Below are 14,041 nucleotides of genomic sequence, written 5' to 3' on the forward strand. Positions count from 1 at the left end.
GGCATAGATTCTAAGGTCTCGTCTCACAACTATAGATATATTGCTCAACCATGTTGATTGCTGCTTTATTCACAATAGCTAGGAAATAGTATCATCCTATATGTCCCTCAACTGATGGTTAGATAATGAAGATGTAGCACATTTATACAATAGAGTTCTACCCAGATGTAAAGAAAAATGGAATTATGAAATTTGCAGTAAAATGGACACATCTGGAAAGGATTATACTTAGTGAGGTAACCCAGAACCAAAAAGCCAAGTGTTGCACATTCTCTCTCATGTTTTTCCTAGCTACAAATGATTGGAGTTCTATGTGAGTTGAAATAAAACTCAGTAGCAGAGGCCAGTAAGCTAGAAATGGGATACAAAGGGAATAAAAAAGGAGGAAGGGGGGCTTAAGAGGATGGTATTACATATACGTAAATAGAGGAACATATTAATGGGGGTGGAAAAGCTTAAGTGAGGTCAGGAGAAGAGATTGAATAAAAGAAAGGTGGGGGAGAGCTAACCAAATCTAAGAGTGTATGAATTAATCATATGGAAACCTACTGTTTTGGGACAATGGCACACCCAGAAGCCATAGATTGTTCCTAAAATATTTTCAGTGGCAGGGTGGTCTCTGATGCCCCCAAAACATTACAGGCCATTGCTGAGACTCTTGGTTTCCCACCAGAAATTGATGGTAAGACCCTATTGCTGAAGAACCCACATACATGTGCTGCAAGGTTACTGAGAAATCCTGCTGGAGCTGAGCTGAAAACATCCTCTGTAAACCAAGCTAACAGAGTGCTGAAAAAAGCTATGCTCCCTGAATTTACATGGGAGAGAAATCACCAGTGTATATAAACAACAGTAGACACTGCAAACATTAAATTTGGCCAGTAGGCCAAATGAGGCAACAGGTACAATAGTGGCATATCTGTTATGGGGGAAACCAACCACTCCTTAAGTAGTCTGGAGGCCCACTCCATGGGGAGGAATACATGCCTGATACTGAAAACCTATGGCAGGAAAAGTCATAAGCCCTAGGTGTGTAACAACTGCTATTGTCTGGCCTAATATATATACTATGCCCACCGAACTTCCTACTCAGCCTAAGTTAAAGCAAGACCCTATCTTTAAAAAAAAAAAAATAATAGCATATGGACAGATATAGATATATATACATGTGTGTATACATATGTGCATATACACTTCAAATATGAAAAATTGACTAAAAATGCTCTTATATTGTACATGCATACATAAGTGTATAATCTACTTTATAAAAATGACTAAACATAAAACTAATTGCCTCTCTTGCTACTTTTGTCCACCTAATGTCAGCCAGGGAGTGACATCCAACTTCTGCTCCTGCCATTGTTTTCCCCTGTCATCATGGAGCTTCCCTTCAAGTCTGCAAGTCAAAATAAACCTTCCCTTTAAAAATTGTCTTTTTAGGGCTGGAGAGATGGCTCAGTGGTTAAATGCTTGCCGGTGAAGCCTAAGGCCCTCAGTTCAAGGCTTGATTCCCCAGGACCCACGTTAGCCAGATGCACAAGGGGGCACATGTGTCTGGAGTTTGTTTGCAGTGGCTGGAAGCCCTGGCATGTCCATTCTCTTTCTCTCTCTCTATCTGTCTCTTTCTCTCTCTCTCTCTGTCACTCTCAAATAAATAAATAAAATTTTAAAAAATTGTCTTTTTAGCATGTTATTTATAATTCAATAACATTTATTAATGAAATCAACATATGCATGTGTTTGTGTGTGTGTGTGAGAGAGAGAGAGATAGTGTGTAGAGGAGCTAGAAAGAGAAAGAAAGATGGAGAAAAATGTACTTTATCATTTACTATAAGCATCATGATTGAAGGAACTAAAACTTTTTATATCATAAATACCAAATACACTATATCCCTAAAACTTAATATACATGACTTAATGAATAACTAATGAATAAATGAATTATGCTCAAAGGTCATGTTATAATACTGAGTACTTAAAATTATATAAAATTTAGGAATATTAGAGATTATACAAACACTTAGATTGAAATCTTCATTAATAATGGAGATGTGTAGGCCAAAAGGGTAATTTTTAAGGTAAAAGCCAGTTTTCATTAGATTTAGAGAAAAACATCATTCATGTGCATTCTCCTTAGAAACATCTGCTTACAGTTTAAACATATTGAAATTACCTAAATAATGTGAAATAAGTGATAAAAAAGAAGTTTAACCTCATCAAACTTATTTCTATTTTAAGACAATAATACAAAGTTACAGTACAATAACTGAATTCTATGACCTGCTCAAAAACTAATAATTGAAATCATAATTCCCCAGGGAACAGAATTAGGAGTAAAGGCTTTCCTATATAATTAGGTTGTGAGGAAGAAGCTTCCAGTATTGAAACTTTTAAAAGTACCTAATAGGGTCCAGAATTTTCTTATTGCTAAAATACCTGTGCTGTATGCATAAATTCCTGGATTGGATTCCTAACACCACAAAAATAAAGGAAAAAAAAATATTGTACCACAGAACCCCTTCACCCTCATCATCCATGTGAAGTCTACAAGAAGATAATCATCCTTCACGAGGAATAAGCCCTGCCCAGACACCACATCTATCAGCATCTTGATTTGGGGCTTTGCAGCATATGAACATGTGAAAGGGAAATGTCTGCAAGGTACACACTCAGACTACTGGATGCTATTAGAGCAGCCCAGGCACACCAGACAATCTCATTGAAAATTAGGGAGGAGTTAAGTTCACAAATTAAGTACAAGAGCAAGTATTTCTTTCTTTATGTCATTTCCAGAGTCAAAACTGAACACTAAAGATTTAAATCAGCAAAACTGTACTTTTTGGTACTTGGGGAGTTGGGGGAAAGGCTGTGATAATTTGCTGAATCAGGTTATAACAATTTTTCGTAGTCAATCTAGATGTCTGTGTTCGACAAATGACAAAGTGATCATTGCACATGGATGTGATCCATCACACACATTTCCTCTTCCAGCCAAGCAACAGTTCCAAGACTCCACCATGTAAGTGCAGAGGGATGATTTATTTAAGGGTTTACACTAAAGATCAGCAAATCAATCCCAGGTTCATTCATCACAAACTAGTGGCTCATGAAACCTGCCTCCCCACGTGCTTGCAGACTAAAGAATGTATACAAACTGCTTAAGTGGGTCTATATAGTAGTTAACACCAAAAGAGTACTTTCATTTCTTTACATTTGTCAAAACTATGGTGAAATGGCTAGCTACATTTGGAAAACAAAATATTGAAAATATTTTCAACGAAGCATAATCTTTTTACAGTGTAAAGCAAACTCAAATTATCCAAAATACTATCAACAAAAATAATCTTGAAAATACTCTCCTGTGTTTCTCCAAACATCCTAAACAACTGTCAAATTGCTGTAATAGAATATCTTTACTAATAAATAATTTTAAAATTGTTATAACTATACTATATTCATTCACTAAATAAATGCAAGTATCAGCCCAGTAATTTAGATTCACTTTCCAACAAGTACAAACTAGTAATCAAATAATTCCCATCAGTTCAATAAAGATAAAAATCATTTTGAGCACTCTTTAGAACTTTAGAAGTCTATATTTATGCAGGATAATTTAGAAATATTTGGATTTTGGAGTCATCACGAAGGAAGACATAGAGCTGTTTGCAAACAATCTCTGCATCTTTACTTGATAAATTACTATTATATAAATGGCTCTTTATTGAATTCATAGTTATCTAGTCATAAATTTGGTGCTCAAGGAAGGAAATACTGAAATGAAATTACTTCATAACATGCTTCAAATTATCTTAATATTTTTTCTCATGGCATAATGCTAACAAGCTTATGACTTGCATGCTGGATCTGGTCACTGACATGGGTTTTAGTTTTAAAATCAGCTTTAATCTATTCTGGAAACTTTTAAGGGTGTCCTATCATAGCTACTGCCTGTTTTCTACAACCCTCAGCTATTTGGATTTAGAACATTTTTTTTAAATCTATTTATTTGAGAGAGAGAGAGAGAAAGAGAGAAAGATAGCCTGTAGCCACTGCAAATGAACTCCAGATGCATGAGCCACCGTGTATCTCGGCTTACATGGGTACTAGGGAAGAAACCCTGGATATGCAGGCTTCCCAGACAAGAGCATTAACCACCCATGTCTCCAATCCAACTGTTGTGTTTTTTTTTTTATTTTTATTTTTATTTATTTATTATTATTTTTTTTTTTTTTTTTGGTCTTAAAGGTGCTTAGCTCATGCAAATCTAGATTTTAACTTCTGTCTAACTGGAATGTTCACAAAGTGCTTCTTTTCAATGAGTGATAGTCAAAAGTGACTTGTAGGTTAGGTAGCTTGCATCATTTCTTCTCATGACACACCTAGACCAAGAGAGTTAAGCAGCTTTTCTTCTGGCTACATGAACTTGAACTGTTCTGACAAAATGCTCTTATAACTCAATAAAGTAAAATTATCCTTTTGAGGTTTGCTATTATTTGTCAAGCATCACCAACTTTCCATGTCATAAGTGCTTACCCCTCAAAGCAGGCAGCAGGGACCTCTCCTTCTTGTCATCACACTTGTTACACTCACTGAAGTACAACAGTAAGAAGACGTCAACAAGTACCCACATCAGTGAAGTGGCCAGAACCACCTTGCAGTAGACAAATCTCCTCATGCTGGATTTTTAGTTAACACGCAAGTCGAAGACAAATGCTACTGTGTCAGATTCAAGCCACAGAGATGAAGTCCAGGATAAAAGCAGGATGTATCCCACTGTATTAAAAAAGAAAAAAAGAAACGCTTTCATTAGAACACAGGAAGACTTTTTGTATAAATGACCCAATATATGTTCCTAGATATCAGCATTCAAGTCATCAAATAAAAGCTTAAAAGCACCTCAAACTGAAACTTGTTAGCAAACCAAGTTTCTAACATGATACTAAAGTTGCCACTACTCTGCTAGGCCCTTAACAAACTACTTGGTTTCCTCAAATTGTAGTGCCTTTACCTTACATTATACCATGCTTTCCTATATTAACACCAAGGTGTCAATTATTGCAGTTCAAATTTACCCTGAGACAGTTCTTCTGGCAAGCCAATAATGCAATGAAAGAGAAATCATCCAGAAATAGAGAGGTTTTGCAGAGGATGAGGGGTGGTAGTCAGTTAAGAACATGGGAGCCTGCTCACTTTATGACACCAGGTGACTTTCCCAGCCTCAGACTTCTGGTCTAAAGTTTTGCTTTGAGAATTAAATGTGATTATGTTTACAAGGCACCTTACAAAAAAAAAAAAAAAACACTAATTAACTAGTTTCCATGCATAGAGCGAATAAATCAGACAAAAAAAAAATAATTTGAGGCAAGTTGCTACATTTAAAATGGCATCAAGTAAAGTGTAAAATTTTGATTCAAATAAGTAACACTGCTTTGGAAGAAAGATTTTGGTATTAATTACAAAAATACTGAACGATTTCATGAATATTTATTACAAAATAAAAACATAAAGTATAGTTTGCTGAGACAAATCTCTTTAGATTAATGTCAGCTAATTTAGTAGCATAAAGTGAGAGAAATGTCAGTACAACTCAAAAATGACACAAAGTGACAGGTAAAAACACAACAAAGCCTAATTTCAATAACAATGTAAAATGCATATTCAATCAGCAGATATACACATAAATATTTACCAATGAAGAGATGTATCATGTACAAATCCAAATAATGCGTAGCATTTGGAGTTTGTTTTCCTTGAAGAAAAAGCCTGGCATGTTAATTATCTAGTTTATTTCATTTTTGCTTAATTTTCTACAAACTGATAGCTAAATATTAGAACTCAGCCTCTAATTCTTCTAACCAAAGAACAATTCTTCAATATACTTTTCCTGTTACTGTATTCGTGATTTTTAAATTGGAAATATGAAACAACTCAAGCTATCAAATTTTCTTCCTTTGGTTCTTAGATGGAGTGCATCTCTTCAATTTATAGTAGAAAAAACAACCTATGGAAAAGTTAATGTTACAATGAAAGTAGCTGAACAATATCCACTATGTGCAGAAGAAAAACCTTATAAAACATGATTCTTGAAGATGTAAGCAGCATTGCCCCTAGCTCTGTCATCAAAGGGATGATCTTGCCTCTCTGTATATTATTCTTTATTGGTAATATATTCCCTGCCCTACCAACTTCTCAAAATACCATGAGGTGAAAGCAAAATGATGGAGAATATTTTTGAAGGAAAATAGGAAGATTATTTCTATAACAGAAAATCCATCATTAAATATTAAATGGCTAAGATAAGTCATTTTTAATAAGAGCCAGCAATTGAGGCTCTTAAGAATTTAACATTAAATTTAGTTATGACTGAAAGTCAAAATCACACCATATTATCACTTCAAATTTTATTCAAATTATCCTAAATTCATAGCCTGTTAAGAGTTACATATCATGACATTAGCACACAGATGAATCTAAGACTACTATTTCATCTAATACAATTAAGTTGCTTTGTCATCATTATTTGTATTTATAAGACAATCTCAGCATTTCTGTATAATCTCAGTACTTGGGTGGCAGATGTAGGGGCAATGTAAAGGGTTCAATGCCAACTTTTACTATATATTGAGTTCCACATCACTCTGGCCTAAAGTGCAAATATGCATAAAGAAAAAAGAAAGAAAGAATAATATAGGAAGGAAGGAGGGAAGGAAGGAAGGAAGGATTGTTTCCTTACATCACTACCTTAACAATACCACCATCTAGAAAACAAGGCCAGCTTTACTGCTCAAAAATATCTTCTACCAGGTACTAGAGAAGTAACACTCTCCTGCATGTTCCAGCACTCATGAAAAACAAGCTGAGCAGAAAGATTGCAGAGGACACATGGTAACTCAGCAACAGGAGTTTTTATTCTAATCAGCTTCGATTAATTTGCAAATCCCATTTTCTTTCTCACACAATGAAGAAGCCCACTTCTTCAGCATTCCTGGTTTTCTCACCCAGAGTGTACCAAGATGACATACCACAGGGTCCTCTATCTGCCACTCATGTTCCTTGTTCTGATGGTGTCAGAAATACTTTGAGCACAATTATCTCCCTTTTTTATTTTGTACTTATTTAAAGATTTTTTCATTTGTTTTTTACTGGCAACTTCCATAATTATAGACAATAAATCATGGCAATTCCTCCCCTCCCCCCACTTTCTCTTTTGCAACTTCTTAATTGTTTTAACTAAAGACAATTGTGAGACAGAGCCTAACTACATAGCCCCAGTTGGACTTCAACTTGAAATCCTCTTGCCTCAAATTCTTAGTGCTGAGATGACAGGCATAAAAGAGACACTAGGTCCATCAGGAATTGCCTTTATAAAATATTTTTCTATGGGCTAGAGAGATGGATCAGTGATTTAAAGTGCTTGCTTGCAAAGCCTGATGGCCTGGGTTCAATTTCCCAGTTCCAACATAAAGCCAGATGCACCAAGTGTAACATGCATCTGGAGTTAGTTTACAGTGGTAGGAAACCCTGGCATGTCCATTCTCTTTCTTTCTCTCTCTCTGTCTCTCCCATTTCTTCTCTCTCAAATTAATTAATTAATTAGAATATGTACTGTTCTCTAGATAGGGGTATTTAGGAGATCAGACCCTATCTCATGACTTTCATTCCCTCTTATCCTTCTCCTTGCCATATATTATATAGAATTGTGTGGATTTGTTTTCTGCAAAAGATTTTTATGCCATTTTTATACCTTATTAAAATATTTTTAGGGCTGGCAAGATAGTTTAGAAGCTAATGTGTTTTCCTGAAAAACTAGAAGACCCAATTTTGATGCCCCATGATCCATATAAGCCAGATGCAAATGGTGGTGCATGTGTCTGGAGTTAGTTTGCAGTGGCTGAAAGCCCTGGTGCACCCATTCTCACTCTGTCTCTCTCTCTCACACACTCTCTCTATCTGCCTCTTCCCTTCTCTCTCTCTCTTTCTCAAATAAATAAAATAAAAATTAAAAAAGAATGTAAAATATTTTTAAATATACAAATAAAACTTGATAGAGCTTATAGGCTTGGGTAACAATGTTTAAAACAAAGAAGAAAAATATCTTTGCTTTTTTTTTTTTTTCTTTCAATTAAAAGGGCATTACTTCCCTGAGGAATCTAGTTTAGTTGCTATTAGACATTTTTATCTGTAGCCATATATCCACTTTAGTAGCAAATTGCATAATGGTTACAAATTTACTCAATCTATTTTATGAGGCTATACTTAAAGCTGCTACTGGCCCTTGAAAGCTAGGGTAAGACTGTAACATTCCCAGAAGTTTTAGGCACCAAGGCACAGTTAGCATTATACACAGAGGAGCTCCTGTGAACTAATGACCATACAATTTTGCAGGTACTTTAAAGAATGGTAAATCTAGTGAGGACACATTGAAAATTTCCCTGGATTAGGCCCAGATCTGATTGACAGAAAGACTCGTCTTTGCATAAATAAGGATCAAAATTTAACATGCAACTAGAGATTATAACTACATCCTAAATCGAAAGTCTACTATGACCACACTACACTGAAATATATATGACCTAAGGATGCTGACAAAGCAATGTTAAATGGGTTCCCTATGTGTAAAGATCATAGAATAAAAGCAAAGAAATAGTATCTTGCTTGCTTGCATTGAAACTAAGGAGAGCATAAATGTTCACAACTTTAAATGCAGGCATTAAGAGGCAACCTAACAGGCTGGAAAGATTGCTCAATGGTTAAAGACACTTACTTGAAAAGCCCCTCAGCCCAGGTTTGATCCCCCAGTACCCATATAAAGCCATATGTACGAAGTGGCAGATACATCTGGAGTTCATTTGCAGTGGCAAGAGGCCCGGGAATGCCCAGTCAATTCTCAATCTCTCTGTCCTCCCTCTTTCTTCTTTCTTTCTCAATGTGTATATGCTTGCAATGAATGAATGAATGAAGATTTAAAAAGAGGCAATCTAGACTAGGCTCTGAAATATATGTATGTATGAACTTATATATATTTTGGAGTTATACTGTCATGATATGAACTAGAATCAACAACCACTACCTGTACTACTTGCGTTACATTAACAGGCCATTTAATGACTTAGTTTCTCTGTAAAATATGAACAGTGGTCACTACTAAGAAAGCTAATAATTTCTTAAAAGGTTAATAGATATGCATGATTTAACATATGTAAACTTCTGGTAATATATTTGCCACATTGTAGATACTCAATATTGACTGGTTAGCAGCAGTGTAGCAGTAATAACTAATATTGCTATTATCAGATAAAAGAGCATTCAGCAATCCTTGCCTAGGAGCAGTGCATATGCAAATGTGTTGGGTGGTGGAGAATACAGCATCCTAAGACAGAAATATTTTTTTTTAATTAAATGTAGCTTCTGAAGAGATAAGTTACACAGATTTATAGTTATAATACTTAGAACTCATTCATTGGTGGGAATGTAATATGGTACAACCACTATGGAAAGCAATATGGAGACTCCTAAAAAGGTTGACTATAGCGTTACCAATAGACCCAGTTATTTCCTTACTGGGCATTTACCCTAAAAGCTCCATGCCTCAGTCCAGAGATGTGTTCAGCCATATTTATATCTTCTCAATTCATGATAGCTAAGAGCTAGAATCAACCCAGATGTCAATCATTAGATGAATGGATATAAAAGATGTGTTATGTCTACATGATGGAATTCTACAGAGCAGTAAGAAAAACTGAGACAATGAAATTTGAAGAAAAATGGTCAAACTTGGAACAGATCATTCTCAGTGAACTCACCCAATCACAGAAAATGATCATATGGTCTCACTCATCTGTGGCTCCTAACCTGAATTTGCCTGAGATGCTGACACACCTAATGAGCATCTCAAGGACCAGACAATAGGGATGGTGGGGTGAGAGGAGAAATTAAGGTGGGGGGGAGCACAAAACTGGACCCAAATGGAAATAAATGGTACCATAAAATTCTATGTCCTAAAAGACAGACTAAATGGTTGAACTTTAATCAGGTCCTTAAGAGGGAAAACCTGAATCATATGGCCCAGGAGAGGGTATGATGATGAAGACTAACCTCAATCTTCTTTCTCTCTCTCCCCCTCTTCTTCCCTCCCTCTCTCCCTCTTCTCTCGTTCTCTTTCATATTACCTTTTTCTTCCTTCTTTTCCTTGGTGCTGGACTGTGACTCCTAGTACCAGCATGTGGTTAACACCCACAATGAGCTTTTGATCAAAGAGACCTACAAGGTTTTCCAAAAGAAGACAGATTTCTGTCAGAGTACTTGATGACCTACTAAAGGCTAGTGGTAAGATCCTACCGCGGAAGACACCATATGCTATTGGTACTGAACATGGAGCGACCTGGGTGGAATCTGGAAGAGTCAGCCCCAGATAGTTAGCTCATCTAGTGTCAGAAGGTGCTACATGAGTGACTAGGGGAAAATGACCAACATCTATCTGAGCAACTTGTGGTCTATGCTACTCAGCAGTAAACAACCTGATGTGATGCTCACACAAGTGCAATAGTGGCACACAGCCATGGTGGGTAACTAACTGTTCTTGATTTGGCTAATATATCCACTCAGTGGAACAGAACCCATAGCTGGAGCTGAGAACCAAGTCAGAATCATATCCAAAAGATATACAAAAGAAGAGCCTGCTTTCCATTATCAAGCTCCCACCAATTGTGGGCTACAAGAAGGCCTACACCTACATTAAATTCTCTCTAAAAGAATAATGGTTATTCCATTTATCTTGTCTGACTTCACTTTCCATTGGAGAATTTTCTTCTCTTTTTCAGATGTATGCAGATGCTGAGGAGAGGATCAGCCCATCACATCTTACCAGGGCCCCAGCTGAAACCGCATAGTAATTGTGGAAATGAGCAGAACTGCTGCTTTCTTGGTGAACCTGGTACCAGCACAAGGGTGAAGGAGATAAACACAGAGAAACCTCAACTCCTACCAAACCAGATCTCCAGAGACACAGAGGTTCCCAAGACCTCATCACTGAAGCAGACCTAAGTCGAAATCAACATGGCTCAGGGAAATTCTAGTAAGAGGGGCCAAGGGTGAAGGAGACAGAAACAGATAACACTCAACTCCTACCAAGCCAGATATCCAGAAACATAGAGGCTCCCTAGACCTCATCACTGAAGCAGACCTAAGTCGAAATCAACATGGCTCAGGGAAATTCTAGTAAGAGGGGGTGGAAAGATTATTAGAGCCACATTTTGGAACATTATGCACAGAGATATTGACTCTTCCCATAACTGATGGCTAACCACAGAATGCATGACCCACATTCTCTAACAAGGAGGGTCCCTGTAGAGGGGAGAGGATAGGGAGGAGGCCAACAATGGTAACAACATGGCTGTATACACATTGTGTACATAACACTCCTAGGCATATATCCTAAGGACTCATCTCATTTCCTTAGAAGTACGTGCTCAACCATGTTTATTGCTGCTCAATTTATAATAGCTGGGAAATGGAACCAGCCTAGATGTCCCTCAACTGATGAGTGGATAATGAAGATGTGGCACATTTATACAATGGAGTTCTACTCAGGGGTAAAGAAAAATGAAGTTATGAAATTTGCAGAAAAATGGATGGACCTGGAAAGGATTATACTAAGTGAGGTAACCCAGGCCCAGAAAGCCAAGCGCCACATGTTCTCTCTCATATGTGGATACTAGCTACAGATGATTGGGCTTCTGCGTGAGAAGGAAAATACTTGGTAGCAGAGGCCAGTAAGTTAAAAAGGAGACATAAAGGGAAGAGAAAGGAAGGGAGGAGGATACTTAATAGGTTGATATTGTATATATGTAAGTACAATGATTATAATGGGGAGGAAATATCATGGAGAATGGAATTTCAAAGGGGAAAGTGTGGGGGTGGGGAGGGTAGGAATTACCATGGGACATTTTTTTATAATCATGGAAAATGTTAATAAGAATTATAAATAAATAAATAAAAATTTTAAAAAACCACAGAAACTCATTCATTTGTGTATTTAAGATGTGTTCATTTTATTTTTCCATATGTCAGACTTCCTTTGTAAGATAAAAACTGATCCCATGACTATCTACATGTCATAATTTTCCATAGTATCATCTTTGATCAAAGCTATTACACAGGATAAGATAGCTTCTTTTAATGCCTCCTGCTCTCTTCTTCCTTGCGATGGGTATAATCATATGCTGTTTTTCTCAGTTCAGTGACAGTTACATGAATTTCTGTTCTTACTCCCTAGCAACAAACATAAAACAATGCACATACCACTCTTCACTCCCTACACTTTTTTTTTTAATTTCTCTTTCTTACAACCTAGCCACAACATATTTAAAAACTGAACATGTTCATTATTAGAAAGCAATCTAGGGTGGGAAAGATGGCTTAGCAGTTAAGGCACTTGCCTGCAAAGCCTAAGGACTTATGTTTGACTCTTCAGATCCCACATAAGCCAGACAAACAAGTGCACAAGGTTGCACATGCACACAAGGTGGTTCACACATCCAGAGTTCAATTACAGTGGCTAGAGACCATGGAGGACCAATTTTCTCTCTCTCTCTCTCTCTCTCTCTCTCTCTTTCTCCTCTAACAAGCTCTTTTTGCTCTTTCTCTCTCACATTAAAAAAGGACAGACTCTTAGACATGCCTCAAAAAAAAAAAAAAAAAAAAACCTGAATCAAGCATCGTGGCACATTCCTTTAATCCCAGTACTGGGGAGATAGGAAGATTTCTATGAGTCTGAGGCTAGCCTGAGACTATATAGTGAATTCCAGGCCAGTTTAGGCTACAGTAACACCCTATGTTGGAAAACCAAAGAAACAAGGGGCTGGAGAGATTATTTAGTGGTTAAGGCACTTGCCTAAAAACCCTAAGGACTTATGTTGGACTCTCCAGGTGCCAAATAAGCCAGAGACACAGTGATGCAAGCATGTGAGGTTTGCACATGCTCAGAAGGAGGTGCACAGATCTGGAGTTCGATTGCTGTGGTTGGAGGCCCTGGCATCCTGGCATAACAATTCTACATCCACTTCTCATACAAAAAAAAAAAAAAAAAAAGCAGGCTGTTAGTCTTGCCTTAAAAATAAGCAATATGTACACCAATAGGATTTTAACTCTCTTATACATGTTCTTATTTACTGAAAATATTGTGAATTTAAAATTAAGGTCAAACAAGAAGACATAGGGTTGATCTTTATCCAATATGACTGGTATCATCATAGGAAGAGCTTTGAGCATAGTATCTTCAGTATTGTGGAATAAACATGCAGCAGCTCAAAAACAAACCAATCTGCAGACAATTTCCATCTCATTTGCTTTTATCCTACTGCCATTCTTCATGTATGACTCACAGCACTTCACTATGTTTCTAAAGTAACAGACAGGACCAAAGACAATCTGAAAAATCTTCATACTTACAGAAGAAATGTAACAAACTGTGTCACCCTTAAATCTGCAAGTCCTAAAGTTACAATGCATTAATAGCCCTTTCAGAACGTATAGCTCTCTGCTCTCAAATATTTAGAAATTTTACAGGTGCAGGTATCTCTTCTGCTTCAGGGTGTCTCCTGCAGTACATCATTGTTACCTATATGCAAATGCTTGAATACTAATGATTACCTTAAAATAAACTCACCTGACCTCATATCTCTGTTTGGGCCATACCACATCATCTTTTTTTTATGCCTCCCATGCTTCATAAGTAATACACAGACTGCTCACACTCTTTGTGAATGTCTGGTGCTGAAATCTAACATGTAAACAAGAGCCACTCTGACTTATCCTGAGATTCTTCTCATGTGACATTTCCAAGGACCAGCTTCATCTGTGGTATGATCCTTGACCAAGAGCTCAAGTACAGGCCACAGTGCCAGGACATGTCTTCCAAACTCTGCTAACTGCTCACATGCTTAGTGTTTATCTCTGGGTCTGCAGTACCTTGGTTTCTTTACCACTTTGTTTTCTGCTACAAAACTCCTTTAATGTTAAATGAGCACCTCAGGTGCCAAAG

At 36.9% G+C, this 14,041-nt stretch overlaps 1 protein-coding gene across 1 annotated transcript in view; it reads right to left on the bottom strand.

Annotated features, from left to right (window-relative positions):
• Positions 1 to 14,041, bottom strand: part of Galnt13 (polypeptide N-acetylgalactosaminyltransferase 13) — a 519,646-nt gene that overhangs the window by 453,164 nt on the left and 52,441 nt on the right. The window contains exon 3 of the mRNA XM_004651848.2: positions 4,534 to 4,773. Within this exon, the coding sequence (XP_004651905.1) occupies positions 4,534 to 4,675 (142 nt within the window). The 5' untranslated portion in view covers positions 4,676 to 4,773. The remainder of the gene's footprint in view (positions 1 to 4,533; positions 4,774 to 14,041) is intronic.

The sequence above is a fragment of the Jaculus jaculus genome, chromosome 4 (genome assembly GCF_020740685.1).
Source record: "Jaculus jaculus isolate mJacJac1 chromosome 4, mJacJac1.mat.Y.cur, whole genome shotgun sequence".
In the NCBI taxonomy this organism is placed as follows: Eukaryota; Metazoa; Chordata; class Mammalia; order Rodentia; family Dipodidae; genus Jaculus; species Jaculus jaculus.